Genomic DNA, 20597 nt, shown 5'->3' on the forward strand with positions numbered 1-20597 from the left:
AAAAAAAAAAAAAAGACCAAAGAATCTAACTAAGGCCCTGGATTCCACAGAAATGCCCTGCGTGAGTCCAGCTGAAGACCTAGAGCTCATAACAATGCCTCCCACAAATCCAAACAGAGGCCTAGAGCCCATAACAGTATCTCACGCAGGCCTCTTTCATGGATCTGTGCTGGGAAAGCCCAAAGGTCAGTGGTGGGATCTAGGAAGTCTGCGCCAGCAGGATGAAGGATCTGTGCTAGCAGGCTGAGGGATCTACACTGGAGCCAGAAAGCAATGCACAAACTAAGAACCAGAGCTCCTCCAAAAAGTACCACAGCCATCCTCAGCCACAGTGAGGTCCCAAGCTCCTCCAATGATCAAGATGGCCAAACTGTACTAAGCAGGACTGAACCAAACTTTTGAACAAATGGACTTACTAGCTGTCTAAGAAAAAATTGTCTAAGAAAATAATACAAAGAATCCATAAATTGCAGTTGGTTCTTTGAAAGATTAAAACTGACAAATACTTAACCATCCACCCTTATCAAAAAAAGGAAAGAAAAGACTCAAATCCATGGAATTAGGAATGGAAAGGGTGAAATCACAACAGATCCTGCAGAAATCCAGATCATCTTAGCTACTTTGAGAACCTGGATTCTAATAAGATGGAAAATGTAGAAGAAATGGACATCTAGATTCCTAGATAGATATGAATAACCAAAGCTGAATCAAAAATAAAAATTCCTAAATAAACCAGTATCAATGAATGATACTGAAGATGTAACTGAAAACCTACCAACAAAGAAAAGCACAGGTCCTGACAGATTTAGTGCTGAATCTGTATTATTTTCTTAGTCTCTACAGCATTCATTTCTGCTCTGATCTGTATAATTTCCTCCCATGTACGAGCTTTGGGTTGACCAGTTCTTTTTCTAGAAGCTTCAAGTTCAATATTAAGTTGTTTGAGGTCACTCATCAAGATGGTTGAGTTCCCATCAGGAAAACCAACACAGCAGTTTCTCCAGGAGACTGGCAGCGTACCATCTTCCCCTCCAGAGCCAGGAAGCGATGCTCAAAGTGAGGACCAGAGCTCCTCCAAAGTGAATTGAAGCCATTCTCAGTGCCAACAAGGTCCCGAGCTCCTCAGATGATGAAAACAGCCAAGTTCATCGGGGAAGCCAGCATGACAAGTTCCTCCAACAGAACCAGCAGCTCTTTACAGCTTCTACCAGCTCCCAACAGCATTTCAGTTCCCAATAGCCTTTTTCTGCTCCCAACAGTATCTCTCAGCTCCCAACAGCCTCACTTCTTCTTCTCCAGTTCTGCCTCTTATGCTGCTGGCAACAATCCAGAGGTGGGCTTCCCACACACAACACCACACTTACTCATTTCAGCTGAGTGCTATAAATTGACCACCAGTTGTCAATCCACTAACCCACAAAAAAGTAGGGGTAGGTATTCTATCTGAAGACAAAGTGAATTTCAAGCCAAGACTGATTAAGAGAGACAAAGAAGCACAGGTCCTGACAGGTCCTATATCCTTGAAAAGAGACAATCCAAGAGGAAGAGATAACAATCATAAAACTATATGCAACAAGTTGGGCATGGTGGTGCACACCTATAATCCCAGCGCTAGGGAGGCTGAGGCCAGAGGATCATTATGAGTTCAAGACTAGTTGGGGCTACAAAGTGAGCTCAAGGCCAGCCTGAACTGCATAGTGAGACCCTGTCTCAAAAAGAAAAAAAAGAAAAAAGATCAAATACCAGTACACCCAACTATATAAAAGAAGTATTAACAGACATGAAAAATCAAGTAAGGACTAACACAACTGTATTGGGGGAATCTCAATGCCCGACTGTCACAAAAAGACATCAAACTAGACAAGAAGTCAACAATGAAATATTAGAACTGAACCAAACTTTTGAACAAATGGACTTAGTGGTTGTCTACAGAGTGTTCCACCCCAAAACATCAAAATAAACATGGTTCTCCGCTGTACACGGAATGTTCTAAAAAACAGACCACACACTAGCTCATAGAACAGGCTTAAGTAAATGCAAAGGAACTGAAATTATCCCATGCATATTATCAGATCATAGTGCAATGAAATTGGAAATTAATGGCAAAAGAAACCACAAAACTTCATAAACACATGGAAATTAAATAGCACCCTTTGAAAAACCAATGGGTCACAGATAAAATTAAAGAAAAAATTAGACAGTCTCTACAATTAAATGATAATAACAATGCAACATAACAGAATTTATGCAATACAATCAAAAAGCAGTCCTATGATGGAATTTATAGCAGTGAATACCCATATCAGTAAAACAGAGTGACCTTAGTACAGTATATTGAGAGGAAAGCAATACTCCCAAATTCATTCCTGGAAGCAAGCATTACTTGATACCAAAACCAAAGTAAAACCCCAGCAAGAGGGGCTGGGAATTTAGCTCAGCAGCAAAGCCCCTTGCCTGGCAAGCACAAGGTTGTGAGTTCGATTCCCGGTACCGGAGGAAAAAAAAAAAAAACCCAAGCAAGAAAGAGAACTACAGATCAATTTCTCTAATGAACACAGATACAACAATCCTCAGTAAGATACTGACAAACAGAACAAAGCAAATTACCAGAAATGAATTTGGGAGTACTGCTTCCCTCTCAATTTCACTGAAGAGTTTTAGAAGTAGCAGCATTAGATCTTCTCTAAATTTCATGTAGAATTCAGCACTAAATCTATCAAGACCTGTACTAAGCAGGACTCAGTATATATATACTGAGAGAGAAATTAGGGAAACACATTTCACAATAGCCTCGAATAAGATGAAATACTTAGAAATCAATCTAACAGAGGAAATAAAAGACCTCTATATTGAAAACTACAGTACCTTGAAAAAGGAGATTGAAGAGGATATATCAGAAAATGGAAAGATATCCCTTGCTCTTGGGTAGGAAGAACCAATATAGTGAAAATGGCCATACTTCCAAAATTGTTATACAGATTTTTCTGTTGTTGTTGGTATACAGATTTAATATAATCTTAATCAAAATTCCAACAGCATGTCTCACAGAATTAGAGAAAATAATCCTAAAATTCATTTGGGACCAGAAGAGACCAAGAACAGCAAAGGCAATTCTGGCTAACAAAGGCAAGGCAAAGGGGCATCACAACCCCTGACTTGAAAGTATACTACAAAGCTACTGTGATACGGGCCAGGCATGGTGGCACACGCCCGTAATCCCAGCACTCGGGAGGCTGAGGCAGGAGGACTGTTGTGAGTTTGAGGCCAGCCTGGGCTACAAAGTGAATTCAAGGCCAGCCTAAATGGCATAGCAAGACCCAGTCTCAAAAAAGACAAGAAACAAAAACAAAAACAATACAAAACAAAAAACAAAGCTACTGTGATAAAAACAGCATGATACTGACCAAAAACCCTACCTGGGGATCAATGTAACAGTTTAGACGATGCAGAAACAACCTCAGACAAACTTACTGACCTTATCTTTGACAAAGGAGCCAAACACCTTAACTGGAAGAAAGAATAGCCTCTTTAATAAATGGTGCTGAAAAAAATGGCTTTTCACATGTCAATGATTAAAACTAGACGCGTATCTTTTACCATGCAATAAACTAAAACTTTTATGGTTCAAAGATCTAAATATTAAAACAGGTGCTCAACTGAGGCAGCACATATACTAAATATTAAAACAGAAACACTAAATCTGCTGGAGGATCCAATAGGTAGAACTCTTAAAGACATTGACATAGGCAGACTTTATGAGCAAAACTGCAATCTCATAGGAACTATCACAAAGAATCAACAATTGAGGTCTCATTTTATTACAAAGCTTTTGCACAGCAAGAGAAACCACCAGGGTTGGGGTAATAGCTCAGCGGCATAAGCACCTGCCTGCCAAGTACAAGGTCCTGAGCTCGATTCCTGGTGCAAAAAAAGGGAGGAAGGGAGGAAGGAAGGAAGGAAGGAAGGAAGGAAGGAAGGAAGGAAAAGAAACCACCAACAGAGTGAAAAGATAACCCACAGTGTGGGGAAAAATTTTTGCCACCTGTTCCTCAAAAGACTACAATCTAGAATATAAAAAGAACTAAAACAAACAAACAAACAAACCAGACCACCCCCCAAATTTAAAGACCCAATCCAAAAATACACATCTGAAATGAAAAGACACTTCTCAAAGGAAGAAGTTCAAAGGCAAATAAATATGTGAAAAAATGTTCAACACTGCTGGTCATTTGAGAGATGCAAATTAGAACAATGCTGAGATTCCATCTCACCCAAGAAAGAATGTCTATTATCAAGAAATCAATCACTACGAAATGCTAGTGGGACTGTGGGGAAAAAAGGGACCCTTCTCTACTGTTGATGGGCATGTAGACTGGTGCAACCACTATGGAAATGTGTGGAGATTCCTCAAAAAACGAGGACTAGAAGTTCCATTTGACCCAGCTGCTCCCCTTCTTGGTATGTTCCTGCAAGAATTAAAAGCATTATACCACAGCAACATATGCACAGCTATGTTTATGGCAGTATAATTTGTAGTAGCAGAATCTTGGAAAGAGCCCAAATGTCCATCAACTAATGAATGGACAAAGATGATGTGATTTTTTTAAAGAAAGGAATACTACTCAGCCATAAAGAAGGATAAACTAACTAAATGGAGGCATCTTGAAATAAATCAGACACTAGTATAAATACCACATTGTTTCTCTGGTGTGAAAAACTGAAAGTGTAAATATGGATCAAAATATATAATAGATATTGTGAACTAGGAAGAAAATATTCAAATGGGAACGGGAACTAGGAAAAGAGGAAGGGGAAAAGGAAACACGGGAAAAAAAATAAGGAAAAAATGGAGACAAAGCTTTTGTAAATAAGGACAGGAAAAGGGGTTGAAGGGAGGGTAGGGGAATGGGAAAAAAGAATCAAGCTACATCATGTACAGGTACAAATTGCCTATGTTGAAAGTGATCATTAAAAAAAAAAGAAAGTGATCATTAAGTATACATATCTACAACGTGGCAATAAACCTAATTAATTTTTCTAAAAATCCAATTAAGCTTAACATATATATAGAATATCTACCCAAGAAGAGCAGAATACAAATTCTCAAGTCACATGAAACATTGTCCAAAATAGAATCACACTGGGAAAAGGATCAAAATCTTACCAAGGAACTTTTCTGACTACAAAGGAATGCAAATAGAAATCAATAACATAACTAGAAAGAGTCATGTTGGCTCACAAAACAAGTCTTAATAAATTTAAAAGATCAAAATCATACTAAGTAGCTTTTCTGACTACAAAGGAATGTAAATAAATCAGTAACAGAACTAGAAAACTCACAATTATGTGGAAATTAAAATTTTAACAATCAATGGATCAAAGAGTGTGGTGACCTATGCCTGTAGTGCCAGCTACTTCAGAGGGTGATGTGGCAGCAGGACTACTAAGAGACAAATAAAATGAAAACATGACATTAGGCTGGCATGATGGCACATGCTTATAATCCCGGCACTGAGGAGCCTGAGGCAGAAGGACTGCTGGGAGTTTGAGGCCAACCTGGGGTACAAAGTGATTTCAAGGCCAGCCTGAACTACATAGAGAAACCCTGCCTCAAAACAAACAAACAAACAAGATATTACCAAAATTTAAGGGATCCGGGGAGTGACGAAGGGAAAGAAAGCAAACTAAGCACAAACTAGAAGAAATAAGTAATAGCTACTGAGTAGATAAATGAACTTTTTTTTTTTTAAGTCAATGAAAGCTGGGCATAAGATAGGATTGCTGCAAGTTCAAGGCCAGTCTGGGCTGCACAGTTAGATGAAGGAACTACATCATGAGAATCTGTCTCGGTCATGAAACCAAAAACCAGCTCTTTAAAAATATCAACAAAATTCACAAACTTTTAGCTAGACCAAGTACAGGAAAAAGAGATTAAAATTAAAAATGAGTTGCGAGGCATGGTAGCGCATGCCTGTAATCCCAGCACTCAGGAGGCTGAGGCAGGAGGATAGCCACAAGTTCAAGACCAGCCTGGGCTACAAAGTGAGCTCAAGGCCAGCCTGAGCTGCATATTGAGACCTTGGTCTCAGAAAGACAAAAAAAAAACCAAACAAACAGAAAAGTCAAGACATTATGACTCATTTTACACAAATACTGTAACACACTCAACAGCTTTATTCATTAAGAAAATGCTCTCAACCGGGCATATAACTCAGTGGTGCAGTGCATGCACAAGGTCCTGAGTTCAATTCCTGGTACCAAAAAAAAAAAAAAAAAAGTTCTGTGGGGGTGGGCAGGGGTACATGCCTGTAATCCCAGCACTTGGGCGAGATTAAGCAGGATCACTTCAAGTTTAAGGCCAGTCTGCAGTACAAAGTGAAACTCTGCCTCAAAAAGACAGAAGAAAAGAAAATGCATTTCAAAACCAAAATAAGAGTCAGGTGTGGTGGTAGAGACCTGTAATCCCAATTATTTGGGAACCTGGGGCAGAAGAATCAAAGTTGAGGCCAGCCTGAGCAACTGTCTCAACAAAAAATCACAGTAAGATATTACTTGGATTACTAGGACGGCTGTAACTTGAAAAAGTAGTGTTATACTGGGGAAAGAATGGCCACCATCAAGAAATCAAATAATGCTGGCTGTAAAGGCATACATTTGTAATCCCAGCACTCAGGATGCTGAGGCAGGAGGATCACTGTAAATTGGAGGCTAGCCTGGGCTACATAATGAGTTCAAGGCCAGCCTGGACTATATAGCAAAATCCTGTCTCAAACAAACAACAAACAACAAACAAACAAACCAACCACACCAACCCTCCCCAGAAAAATATTAGAAAAAGAGAACAGCAGGCTGAAATATATTTTCACTAGACAAAAAGGATTAATACACAGAATTCTTACAATTCAACAAAGTGACATACTAAAAATCTGATGAGACTGTAGAAATAAAAATAAGTGAAAAAAGTTAAGCAAAATAATAAAACTGGAAATACAAGTCATATTGGTAATAATGATTTCATTTTTGATTGACTGATTTTTTTGGAAACAGGGTATCACTAAACTACTACATCAACCAGGCTCAAGTTAGGTTGTCTCAGCCTCCTACAGTGCTAATTGTAGTATATTTGTTTCATAGGATCTCTAATACCTATTAAAGAATAATCTTATACAGAGGACCCACAAAAGCCTTAATTATTGCCATTAACATCAAAAACACTACACATACACATATTTAATTTTTCCAACATCCACAGAGGCTGAGCACATTCCCATTACAAAGGTGAGAATATCAGAGGCAAATGCTTTAATTTGTCCAAGATCCCCAGGCCACCTGCAGGCAGGGCTGGGTTTCATACCTCTGGGAGTCAGACCCTTCAGTCTGGCCTCTGAAGTACCTGCCACTCAGAATCCCCTTTTAAAATCTCCAGCCTTGCCAGGTGTTGCCAGGCATAATGGAACACACCTGTAATCCCAGCACTGGGAGGCTGAGATAGGAGGCTCACTGGGAGTTTAAGCCCAGCCTCAACTACATAGGGAGACCCTATCTTAAAAAAAAAAACAAATAAAAGCCAAGTGTAGTGGTGCATGTCTGTAATCCTAGAACTTGGGAGGATGAGGATGGAGGATCACTGCAAATTCAAGGCCAGCCTGAATCTCATACTGAGACCATCTCAAAAACAAACACACACACACAAATAAATAAATACATTAATTAATAAATAAATGTCCAGCCTCAAAGATACTCAATAGCACATACAGGCACTTGTATAAAAAGTAGGGTTCACAGTGTTGACACTGCCACAACCTTTCTGGAAAACAACTTAAATAAATATACAAACAGATGGTCTGTTCCTTATATATAAATTTGAATGGGCAGAACACATTACTTTAAGATCAAAATCTAAAATAAATAAAAATTTTTATTTTACAAATAATCAAAGTTTAAAACAGGGCCATGTATGGTGGTGCATGTCTATAATCCCAGCACTCAGGAGGCTAAAGCTGGAGGATCACTGTGAATTCAAGGTCAGCCTGGGCTACAAAGTGAGCTCAAGGCCAGCCTGAACTGCATAGTGAGACCCTGTCTCACAAAAAAAAAAAAAAGTTTAAAACAAATTATTAAATAAATGATCATCTCATAGGACACTAGATACTGAATGTGCTCACAAAATTTCAAGACAGTAACTAAATTATGGAATAATAAAACAATTATGAAATAGTTTACTAAAAACTACATGAGCTGGCATTCTGATGCACACCTATAATCCCAGCATTCTAGAAGACTGAAGCAGGAGGGATGAAAGTTTGAGTCTAATCTGAGCAATACAGCAATTTAGTAAGATGGGAGAGGGAGATAATGGCTCAATTTCAAGATCAAGGCCTTGGGCACAACACCCAGTATCACACACACAAAAAAATTCATACAAAAAGACTAGGAGAGACAGGTGCCATGGTCCCAGCCCAGCAACTTAGGAGGCTAAGGCAGGAGAATCCAAGTTCAAGGGCAGCCTGGACAACTTAGCAAGACCCTGTCTCAAAATAGAGAAAAATTTTAAAAGGGTTGGGGTTATAGCTCTGTGCAAAGGCCCCCCAGTTCTAATCCACAGTACTCACCCGCTCCAAAAAAAGAAAAAAGCAAGGCTGGGAGGAACTACACCAAAGATTAAGAATGAAAACATTCACCAGGATACGGACGACTCTCACCTGGGCAACTCTCCCTGCAGGAGCAGCAACCGTCTCCATTTTGGCTGAACCTGGCCCTATTTCCATGCACTGATGTGTACAGAGCTGGCTAGGACTTTTCCTTACCCCTTCAACTGGATTTAAGCAATGCAAATCCATTCAGCCAGGTGCTGATATGTATCTTTGAAGCAAAGACCACAGGGCAGTGTTTTCCTGCCTTCCACAGCTCCCAAATAAAACATGTGTGAGACTTCTCAGGGCATAAAAGATTACACATCAGAGTTGAAACACTGATCCCAAAACATTACATACTACCTCAACTGTGTTATGTGGATTACTCTTTCTGAATATCCTTCTCTCTGCATATTGCAGAGGTGATTTCAGGCCTCCTACCTAGCCCAGCTCATCACATTCACCTACTTCCCACCAATCTCAGTCACTCATCCTCAAGCCACTCCTTTCTTCACAAATTAATAAAACCCAAGTTCTTTTGGCCCTGGGTTGAGGTCTTTGTTCCAATTAGCCATCACTGTAGCTGGGCTTAGGAGCCCTTGGCTTCCCATAACTACAAATATGTCTTAGGGTCTTTATTTACACCGTAAGTTGCACTGGGAGTGGTAGATTGGAATTAACTCACTAGAATTCCAATAACTTTTCCACAGGATTACAAATATAAACGTCCTGGGCTGTGATGAGGACTGGGAAGGGCTCTCTATACCAGGCTAGAAACTTCAGAAAGGTTCACCCTTTTACCCCAGACTCCTAAAGGGCAGTGCCTCAAAATTTACTTGATTTGTCAATGATGGATTATGATACTTTCCTCTTTAAACTTCACCTTTGAATTTCAGATGAAAAAAATTTACAGAAGAACAAACATTTAAAGGGAATAAGGGCTGGGGATTTAGCTCAGTGGCATAGCGCCTGCCTGGCAAGCGCGAGGTCGTGAGTTCACTTCCTGGCACTGGGGAAAAAAAAAAGAAACCACACACCTCCCGCCCAAAAAAGGGAATAAACCTTTTCAAGATGTTTGGTGGTGTGTGCCTGTAATCCCAGCACTGAGGGAGACTGAGGGGACAGTAGGACTGCAAGTTCATGCCCAGCTGGGAAACTTCACAAGACCTTGTCTCAAAAAATGTTTTAAAAAAGGCTGTGGGGGCTGGGGATGTAGCTGGGGCTGGGCATTTAGCTCAGCAGCACAGCACCTGCCTGGCAAGCGCAAGGTAGTGAGTTTGATTCCCGGTGTGTGGGGGGCGCCTGTGAATGTAGTTCACTGTGAAGGCCCTGGGTTCAATCCCTAGCAACACACACACACAAACCAACCTGAACTTTAACAGTAAAAATGCAGTGCTTCTAGGATTCAGCCCTCAGCCTGCCTTCCCTCTCTCTCTCTCTCTCTCTATTATGGCCAAACCATTTACTCAGGTATTCCCTAAGGACCAAAAACCTGCTGTAAAACAACAGAGCAGGGCTGAGCTGCTATGCTTTACCAGCTGGCTCTATTTTCACCCCAACTGGGTGGATCTTCAAATGAGTGTGGGTAGAAGGGTTCCATGATGGCCCAGCCCCTATAATGCAGCAAGACCTGAAGCCCAGGTAATATGAGTACACATCCAGCAGAGGTCTGCTGCCAAGAATGCCAACTGCTCTAGGGTAGAAAGAAATGCTTCCTTGAAACATCATACCAACCCAATGTGCCTGGGCAGTGATTACAGGACGGAAGCAAGAGAGGACTGAGAAGAGGGCAGTCTGAGTAGGAAGTGAGCATCCTGGCCATGGTTTATGGTCCCTTGGCCCAGCTTCCTCAATAGAAGTTGAGGCTTCGGCCTGTTCAACCCATGCACACTGGGATTCAACCAGCCAATCTCTATCTTTGGCTTAATAAGAGCCTTAGCCCACTGAACTCAAAGGGTGAGATTCTATAGGCTTACAGTTCACTGAACTCAAAGGGTGATTCCATCTTTACAGTCTAATACCAACCCATCCATTCTTAACAGTTTCTAAAATAGCCATGGACTAGCTATTTCTTACATCATTTATAATTAAATATCATTTATTATTAAATAAATTTCTTATATAAAATCGGAATAGAAAAGGGACATGGGAGATGGCAATAGTGGCACATGCCTATAATCCCAGCACATGGGAGCCAAAGACAGAGGACTGAGAGCTCAAGGCCAGTATAGGTTACACAGAGTTCAAGGCCAGCCTGGACTACATAGTGAGACACTAGCTCAAAAATACAAAACAAAGAAGGGACAGGTAATCATGATCTGAGATGTCCTCTTCAGCACTTAACAGGCCACAATGGCAGTTAAGGGCTGCAGTCAAAGGCCAGCTCCTCCTAGTCAGTAGCTTCTTCGCCATTTATCCTGTGCCCCAAACCCTGTTACTTTCAAGCCTAAAGAAATCCAAAGGACATATCTTGAAAACCAGACTGTAATCTCCTAGATTCAAAAAATTTGAGTCTGGGGCTGGGGATTTAGCTCAGTGGCACAGCGCCTGCCTGGCAAGCACAAGGTCGTGAGTCTGATTCCCGGTACTGGAAAAAAACAAACAAAAAAAATTTGAGTCTGTTTTGCCTTAGATACCTAAATGACTACAAAAATAAACTATAAATCCAACATTTGCTGTTCAGCTTCCGAGGACTTTAAAAAAACAAAAGCATAATCTTAAAACAGAGTTATAAGGACTCCCATCAAGAAGCATCTACAGTAAGCATGTTTTATGCTCTGCTATGGTGAGAAGCCAATCTGCCCATAGAAACAATTATACATGACAATGGCAGGACAGCAACTGGCACAGGGAAAGGACCTGAGGATCAGATCAGCAAAGTGGTAAAGAAAAGTAAGAAAGGTGGATGAGGAAAAATGAGAAAGAAGGAAAACAATCACACAGGATGTCAAGGATATAAAACTGATGGGGGTGCTGGAAGGTTATCTGGTGGACAAATGGTGCAGCTCAGAGAGAGAAGGCAAGGATGGAGACAAAGCATGGGAATCATTTATTTAATAGCACAATTAACTATGAAGCTAGAAAAAGGAAGGATCTCAGAAGCAAAGCAAAAGGAGAATAAGGCAGAGACTACCAACACCCAAGTTAAAGGAGTAGCCAAAGGCAGATCAGAAGCAAGTAGCATACTGGTTACAGGACCGGGAACTGGGACAGCCAAAGGTTCTAGAGACAAGCAAAGCCCATACGTGTAACAACTGAGAGGAGGCTGTGCATTTGGTGTAAATGCACTTCTCTTTCAAGAAGGCAGGAAAAATAAGGACTGCACAGTGGAGTACAGGTCCAGTCTCCAGGAGGGTGAGGGGACCAAAGGATGGAGAAAAGAGGTTTCACTAACTCAAGAGGGTACTAAGGCCAAAGCAGCCCAGTTAGGAGGAGCCTGAGTCTGTCTGAAGGCAGAAATCCCTGAGAGGGGGAGCAGGACTTGGGGGATATGTAGACATATATTAGAGACAAATGTGAAGCACAAGTTAAAGGGTACTAGGAATAAAGCGCGTATCACAGGTGTCCAGGGGGTGACAGACATAGATGCAAAACCAAGGAGGAAAGCAAAAGATCTAGATAGGAATGCCAGCCTTCTCCCAAGAAATGCCAGAGAAGGAGGTCTTGTCCTGATAAATAGGGCCAGGCACCCAGAAGCCAGGGAAAACTGGAGGGAATAGGAGCACAGATACTCCTCTTCCCTGTGTAGATAACCACAGATCAGAAAAGTTTGGGACTCTCAGAATTTTAGAAAACCAAATGCAAAGCCATGATTCTGCAAGGCCATGCCCTACCCTACCTGTCACCCTGAAGCCATAGCCCACTTTTGTGCATCTGTGGGCTGCCCCAACCACAAGCCTGCCTAGGAGCTCAGAGATAAGCCCAGCAGCACACACCACCTGAAAGAATAATCTGATAAGAAGTGGAAGTGTTCAATACTCACAGGAACAATAAGCCCTTGCCAAGTCAATAAATTAGCTTCATCAACCTGGATGTTACGGAAGTTTTTCATTCCACATTTGCGGATCTCTTCAAGCTCCTGTTGATTAACAAAGCATAAAGGGGTGTCAAATTGGGGAAAGCACCACATATTAAGATCCCTCCTGACTCCCTCAGATAAAACCAGGTCACAACACCACCAATGACACAATATGAGTAAAGACTATACCATGCCTGGTTTGGTTAAAGAGGCATGGAAACAAGGAAATTCTCTCGGTGAGGTCATTGCCTCTATCTGCCCCAGACCAAGACAAGTTCCCACCTCAGCAACCCACTGCACTGATGGGAGGGGTCATGCTTCCATAGATATACCAGCTCCTCTCTGTGGTTAGTCCTCATGCCTGTTTAAATAGGCATGCACCCTGCACATAGCGGACATGTGGCAGTGACTAGCCTGAGGTGCTACAGATCTTACTTCTTCCAATTGAGATTTATTAAGTGTTGACTATGTACTGGACACTGAAAATATAAAGATGAATAAAACTGGCTAGCAGCCAACCAAAGGCAAATGCACACCCACCAACTTTCCTACCCAGTGCTGAGCTGTGACTTCAGGGCTCCACCCTAGCACTATCACAAGCAAAGAGAACAACCAACCAGTCTAGTACTGGGAGGGGATAGGAAACCTCAGTGAGCCTCAGTTTCCTCAGCTGCCTGACAGGGGTTATAATACCCAGAGCTGCAGACAATGAAGGGGAAACCACACTGTAAGAAACAAGAATCCTTACAAACTAGAGGTCATTACTGTATATGTAAACAGTCAATGAAGCAAATGCCATTTCACCCAGAAAACACAACCACCATGATTAATTACTCTAAGATCCTGCCTGACATGTCCTTAGAATTGTCTACCACTTGTTTTTCAACTGTGCGCCAGCCAGGTATTTCTTGTTGCCTCCCCAACTCCTCAGGTGAATGCCTGGCTGGGGTCATAAGACAAGGTACCCTCTTGCCCACATCAAATCACCAACATTCCTCCATGTGCAGATATCTGGAATGCCACTCCCAACTAATAGCACCAAAGCCTCCCTCACATCTCAGGTGCCTTCTCTTCTGCAACTCAAGCACTAACCCCACTGAGCCTTGCCTCCTCTGCCAGGAGGAGACTGCTTCCTCTCTGGCCCACCCCACAAACCCTCTATAGCAGTGGTGGTGAACCTAGGGCAGGCATGCTGCAGCAGGCACACAAAGCCCTCTCTGTCAGCCCGCAGGGCCGGCCACCCCAGCAACTGGGCATCAGATAACAGGTTTTTTGTTGTTGTTGTTGTTGTTTTTAACTAAAACCTCAGTATTCAGGTTTAATTGCAGTGTTAACGCTTTGTAATAACTAAGTGGGTTCTGTGTTGCATTTTGGGCACTTAATCTCTAAAAGGTTCACTATCACTGCTCTAGGAGGAAGGCCTCTCTATGTGTAGCTATGGCTCACAATGGCACAGAAGCTACCCTACTGGCCCCTGCATCAAACCCAAAAAATTCCTCTGCGCTCCACATTCCCCTCACACCACAGCAATTTATAAGGTACATGAGGCAACACTGGATAGAAGAAACAATTTCTGAGAAAGGGGAAACTGGAACCAGTGTTACAGGTTCTGAGTCAGGGTGTATATGTGTGTATATAGGGGATCTGGCCCAGAGACAAGTAAACTAAAGGAATGCATGAAACAGGAAATTCACGTCCATCAACAGTCATGAGTATCTTCCCACAGGGTGCTCACAACTGGTCAGTTCCAGGTACCTACTACAATCATCTGGACCTGAGAACAGTTCAACAAATTCTGGTCAAGCAAGTGTGGATAGTTTTGAACATGGGGATACTTACCAAGCAGCATAAGAAAGGAAAAGCATTGCCAAATGAGGGCCGTATGCATTTTTAAGAAAGGGCTAGTACTAGCATTGGGACTTGCAACCCCCTGCAACACAGAATCAAAATCACAGTGCCTAAGGGAACACTCCAACCTGCCTGCCATCTAGTCCTCCTACTAATACCCAAGACCCACTGCAAATGCTCCTCTGGAGATTATAAAGTATGAGCAAATTCAGGAAAGGGAAAAGGTCTCATACCATACCACATATCCCAAACAGAATGTCAGCTCCATGAGGGCGGGAATCGGGAAGCCTAGCACCTTTAGCTTAGAGTAAAGCAGAAGAAAACTTAAGTCTTCCTCTCCAAAGTAAAAACCTTCCCAGATCCAGGCAAGCAACTTCTCAGGCAACCCCTCCCTCAGGAATATGGACTTCCGCTTTGTCACTGGTCCCGTGCTCTTCTCACTGATAAGGGAGACACTTCAAGCAGTTCTCTCAAGGGAATCTCCTCCCTTAGAGGGACAATACCGTGTACCATCACGGACAAAGCTAACAAACAGGTTATAAACCAGCTTCACAGCATCCTAACTTCTGAGATGCACAGGATGTGTTTTCTTTTCAAGGCTAAGATAGGGTTAGCTGCCAAGATGACTAACTGGCTTTGTTTCGTTTCTGTATCTCTACTTGCTTGTGCCACAAGCTGTGTAAAAGGGGACCTCTCCTTGGTTGGGGGCCGGCCTGGTTTTGAGCTTTTCTAGTGGCTAGGATGGTGCACTGTTAAGAAGTCCTACTGAAAATCCTTCTTGGTCTCTCCAGTTTCTTGAAAATTCCGCAATGGTGAGACTCAAACATCTGCTGAATGACTGGGTTAGTGAAGTGCTAGGAAGTGAGTGGTGGGTGGGAGTGGGGAAGGGCTTGAGATAGGAAGGATTCTCTGCAAACAGTACAAAAGCTATATTTTAGCTTTATGGTCCTTGGCTCAAGACACTACAGTAAGATACTTGGCTAAGGAGAGCCAGTTGTGGTGCATACCTGTAATCTCAGCACTTGGGAGACTGAGGGGGGGAGGGGAGAGAGAGGAAGAGAGAGAGAGGGAATCGCATGCCTGTAATCCCAGAACTCTTGAGGCTGAGGCAGGAAGATCAGTGTGAGTTTGAGCATTGCAAGTTCAAGACCAGCCTGGGCTACAAAGTGAGCTGAAGGCCTGCCTGAACTGCACAGTGAAACCCTGCCTCAAAAAGAAAAAAAAGAAAAAAAAAAGGGACAAAGTGAAAAACTGTATCTTGCTTAAGAAAAAGGAGGAACTTGTGGGCATGGGTACAAGAAAGACACCTAAACTCAGCCCTCTGATATCAAGCAGATGCATGAAGAAAGATGAAAGTCATTAACACTACAGGAGTAAGCCACACACTACAGGCCAGAGAAGAAAGGTCAACTCTAATGAGGGCTACTTGGAAAGACAGGGAATCCAAAGCAGGGTTATCAGATAAACTTAATTTACACTGTTCCCAAGTTAAGTTATCCAAAGTAGAAAAAGATCACCTCTCATGCATAATTCTAGCCAACAAAAACTGATTATTAGGCACAAATGAGAGAAACTGAGACAAACAAACACGTCCTATTACCTTCAGGGGATAGTGAACACCCCACAGCAGATAGGTTTCTCAACAGGGTATCACTGGTATCTAGGCCAGGACCCTGCACTTGACACCCTGAGCCCTGCCCATGACACAGACGCTAAGCATTGTAACATCATCTTATCCAGGTGTCCCAACATCCTCCAGAGCCCCAGCTAACAAACACTGGTAGTATCAGTGGTCAGGATGTTAAGTTCTGCATTGCACAAGATGGCCCTTCAGGAAAAACAATTCAGCCCAAAATGCCAGTCATGCCTCCACTGAGGTAAACAAGACAAATTCTATCCATTTGGAGAAAAAAAAATAGGTTCCATGTAAGACTCAAAAAGGCAAGATGTCTCAAACCCTCAGGATGGCAAATCCTTGAGCAAAATTGTGCTCCTTGTAAATGAAAATAGTCTTGATTTTTTTAAAAAAGAAGAAAATAGTCCTGATAATGAAGAACTGGAGAAGGAATTTTAAAGCAACTCATCTTAAATTCAGAGGCAAAATTCAAGAGGTCATCACAGATCATAGAAGGAGCTGCCAAAAAACACCGAGCAGCCCAACTCTAAAGAGAAAAGTCAGGAAGACCAAAGCCAAGAACAACAGCTTACAAAATGTGCTCCCACAAAAGTTTGCTTCAGTTCTGTTCAGAGCCAGAACAGCCTGAGGTCAGCTGCTCGGGGCTGAAGGCACTATGCTGACAAAACAAGATGAGCATTAAGGAAAGCAGAACCAGCCAACTCCTTCATCCCTTCTCCTGGTAAGGGACTGTAGGCTCCCCAGCCACTGTAAGTGGTGCAGGAAGAGAGCAACATTTCTCAAAATGAGGACCCTTTCAAAGCCCAGAAGTGGACTTCAGCATATTAAGGGAACCTGGAAAAATCCATGGGTGTTGTCCAGTTTCACGTATATTTGTTTCTCTGTTTGGCGGCAGCACTAGGGACCAAACTCCAGGTCTTACTCATGCCAGGAAATCACTCTACCACGGAGCTAATCCCTAACCTTGCTGAGTTCAAAAGGAAAAGCCATGTGCAATGGCACATGCTTGTAATTCTAGCTACTCAGGAGGCTGAGGCAGGAAAATCACAAGTCTGAGGACAACCAGAGCAACAAAGCAAAACCCTATCTCAAAATTTTAAAATAAAAGGTGGGAAGTAGCTCAGTGGTAGAGTGCTGTGCTTAATCCCCAGTACTGGGGGGGAAATGTGAGGAAAGCATGCTCTTCAAACTCCAGCCCAGAGAGCTGGATGTCTACATGCTCCCCATGGAGCAAAATGTGATGTGACAGAAAAGGAGCCTGACCTGAGAGCAGGGCCCTGGCACCCTGCAGAAGGCCACTGAGAAGCTCCTAAGAAGAGCTATGACAGCAGGACGCAGTCATGTACATCCACTACTAGCTATCTAACTCAGACTATGCACTTGCATTCTCGCAAATAGTCAACAAAATGTTTTCTTTATTCTTGTTTTGATTTTTTTTGCAGCCAAGCATGGTGACACATGCCTTTATAATCCCATCACTCTGGGAGGCTGAGGCAAAAGGATCGCAAGTTCAAGTGCAACTTACTGAGAATGTGTCTCAAAATAAAAAATTAAGCGGTGCAGGGCATGGTGGCGCATGCCTGTAATCCCAGCACTCAGGTAGCTGAGGTAGGAGGATCACTTCTGAGTTCGAGATTAGCCAAGGATACATAGTGAGTCCAAGGCCAGTCTGAACCACATAGCAAGACCCCGTCTCAAAAAAAACAACAAATAAACAAAAGAATAGCAAAAATTAAGGACTGAGGATACAGCTCAAGGCAAAGTCCCTGGGTTCAGTCCCCAGCAAGGGGTTAGGGTGGGCTCTAAGAGCACCAGATGATTCTTCCCCTCCCCAAAACATATTAGGAACTCTACCATCCAACAGTCCCAACTAAGACCACTTGGTGAAGTTCAGGTAAGCAGCACGCAGAATACCGACACCTCTGAGTTTGCAGCCAGTCAGAACAACTTGGTGAGACTGTCTCAAAATTTAAAACAAAAATAAATAAATAAAAAAGCTGGGAGCCAGGCATGGTGGCCCAAGCGTGTAATCCCAGCACACAGGAGGCTGAGGCATGAGGATCGCTGTGAGTTTGAGGCCAACCTGGGCTACAAAGTGAGTTCAAGACTGGCCTGAACTCCATAGTGAAACCCTGTCTCAAAAAAGCCGAAAAAGTAAAACAAAACAAAAAGGGGCTGGGGTTATAGCTCACTGGCAGAGTATTTGCCTAGCATGTATGAGACCCTGAATTCAATCCGCAGTACCACAGGAAAAAAAATACATTTTTTAAATAAAATAAGGGCTAGGAAGCCAAGTGTGGTGGCTCATGCCTGCAATCCCAGCACTGGGGAGGCTGAGGCAGGAGGATCACTGTGATTTTGAGGCAAACCTCAGCTACAAAGTGAATTCAAGGCCAGCTTGAACTGCGTAGCAAGACACTGTCTCAAAAAGACAAAATAAGGGGCTGGGGATTTAGCTCGGTGGCACAGTGCCTGCTTGGCAAGCCTAAGGTTGCGCGTTCGATTCCCGGTACCGAGGGGGGGAAAAAAAAGGTAAGGACAAAATAATGATAACAATAATGATAATAAGAGCTAGGAGTGTAGCCCAGTGGTAGAATGCCTCCCTGGTATGTGCAAGGCCTTGGGATAAATCCTTAGTACCACAAAAAGGAGCAGGAGTGGGGGCAGGTCAACCTTCCACATGAGTGAAGAAAAAAAAATCATGGCCAATAACTGTAATCCCAGGTGGACTCTGGCTCAGTGCCAGAATATTATAGCTTTTAAAATTTTGGTGTTTTATTTTGTTGTTTGAGACAGAGTCTCACTATGCAGTTCAGGCTGGGCTTGAATGCACTGCAGAGCCTAGGCTGGCCCTGAACTCCTGGCAGTCCTCCTGCCTCAGCCTCCCCAGTGCTGGGATTACAGGTGTATGCCATCATGCCCAGCTATAGACTCTTCGAGACTGGATGTCACCACGTTCCAGCTGGCCACTTCATTTGGCCCAACTCCCCTGGTGGAGGGAGGGGGCAGCGAGCTGTCACTTTACTGCAGACACTCAGATGGACAGAGGACACTAAACAGCCATTGGCCAGAACTGTCAGAACAACACCATCTGTGCCAAGCAAAACTGAACCTGATGACCCCTTAAGTGCCCTCCAAAGCCAGTGCCACAAGGGCAGGTGAACAGACTATACAGAAACACCAAGGAACCCTTAGGAACACTAAGTCTTAATGCAAGACTGCTTGTACTGTGTAGACAAGTATGACATCCAATACCACTGTATCATTTTGTATTTATTAAATGGAAAAAGGCATGTTGTGTGTACCTAAAGGAATCTTGGAAAAATAAAGCTAATTCCCTTTCTTGACTGTTGAGGTGGGTCAAAAGCAGAGAAATGCTAATCTAGGCACCTTCAGGACAGAGCAGGGGAAGCCCAGCAGACTCCACAGGGAAACAGTTATGTGGAAGAGGCTCTGGTGAGCGTTCAAGAATAGAGGAGCTCAGTGTGCTGGTGCATGTCTATAATTCTAGCACTCAAGAGGGCAAGACAGGAATACTGCCAAGAGTCTGAGGCCAGCCTGGGCTACACGGTGAGTTCAGGCCAGCAGGGAGATCTGGTCTCAGAAAAAAAGGGAAAACTGAACTATTAGAAAAGACCAGATGTCTAGGTTTGGGAAACATGTATGCAGAGAGATGGAAGGAAGAAAGCAGCCAGGATGTTAGGAAGGCAGCCAGGAAATAAGCTTGGCTAGAGTTTTTGTTTACTAACCCTGGAGAGCTACTACTATCAGGTCCAGAACACTCTGGGAAGCTGGTTCAATACCAACATGTAGAGAGATAGGCTACAGAGACAGGATAGTCACCTGGAACCTTCTGCATCAAACTTGCCTGGTATTACCTGGGGAATATAGTACTCCCAGGTGACTGTGATGTGCATCCATGTGTAAGAACCACCTTGCATGCACAACTGCAATCCCAGCACTCAGGAGGCTGGGCCGGGAGAACTGCAACTCAAGGCCAACCTGTACTACGTAGTGGGAAGGAAGGAAGGAAAGAAGGAAAGGAAGGGAAAGAGGGAGGGAGGGAAGGAGAGAGAGGGAGGAGGGACAGAGAAATAAAGAGGAGGAGGGAGGAAGGAAGGGAGGAAAGGAGGAGGGGGAGGGAGGGGAGAGGAAAAAGAAAAGAAAAAAAGAGAAGACGGAGAGATACAGAGAGGGGAGGGAGGAAAAAAAACAACAACAAAGCAAAAACAACCCAAACCAAAACAAAATCCACAAAAGAACCACCATGAGAGTGCTTGACTTGGCAGTACATACCCTAAAGAACTACTACACTCATGCTACCCAGTCTTTTAGCAAGGCTGTGGTGGCGCACTCCTGTAACCCCAGCACTCAGGAAGCCAAGGCAGGAGGATCAGTGTGAGCTAGAGGCCAGCCTAGGTTACACAGTAAGTTCAAGGACAGACTGAACTACAACGTGAGA

General features: G+C 43.1%; 1 protein-coding gene across 2 annotated transcripts in view; it reads right to left on the reverse strand.

The window, feature by feature from the left end:
- Positions 1–20597, reverse strand: part of Ube2l3 (ubiquitin-conjugating enzyme E2L 3) — a 93861-nt gene that overhangs the window by 40148 nt on the left and 33116 nt on the right. The window contains exon 3 of one of the 2 annotated variants that reach the window (XM_005391710.2): positions 12616–12711. The exons of the other annotated variant lie outside the window; for it this stretch is intronic. Within the exon in view, the coding sequence (XP_005391767.1) occupies positions 12616–12711 (96 nt within the window). The remainder of the gene's footprint in view (positions 1–12615; positions 12712–20597) is intronic. 2 annotated transcript variants of the gene reach the window in all.

This window comes from Chinchilla lanigera, unplaced genomic scaffold (assembly GCF_000276665.1).
Source record: "Chinchilla lanigera isolate Chin_1 unplaced genomic scaffold, ChiLan1.0 scaffold00041, whole genome shotgun sequence".
In the NCBI taxonomy this organism is placed as follows: Eukaryota; Metazoa; Chordata; class Mammalia; order Rodentia; family Chinchillidae; genus Chinchilla; species Chinchilla lanigera.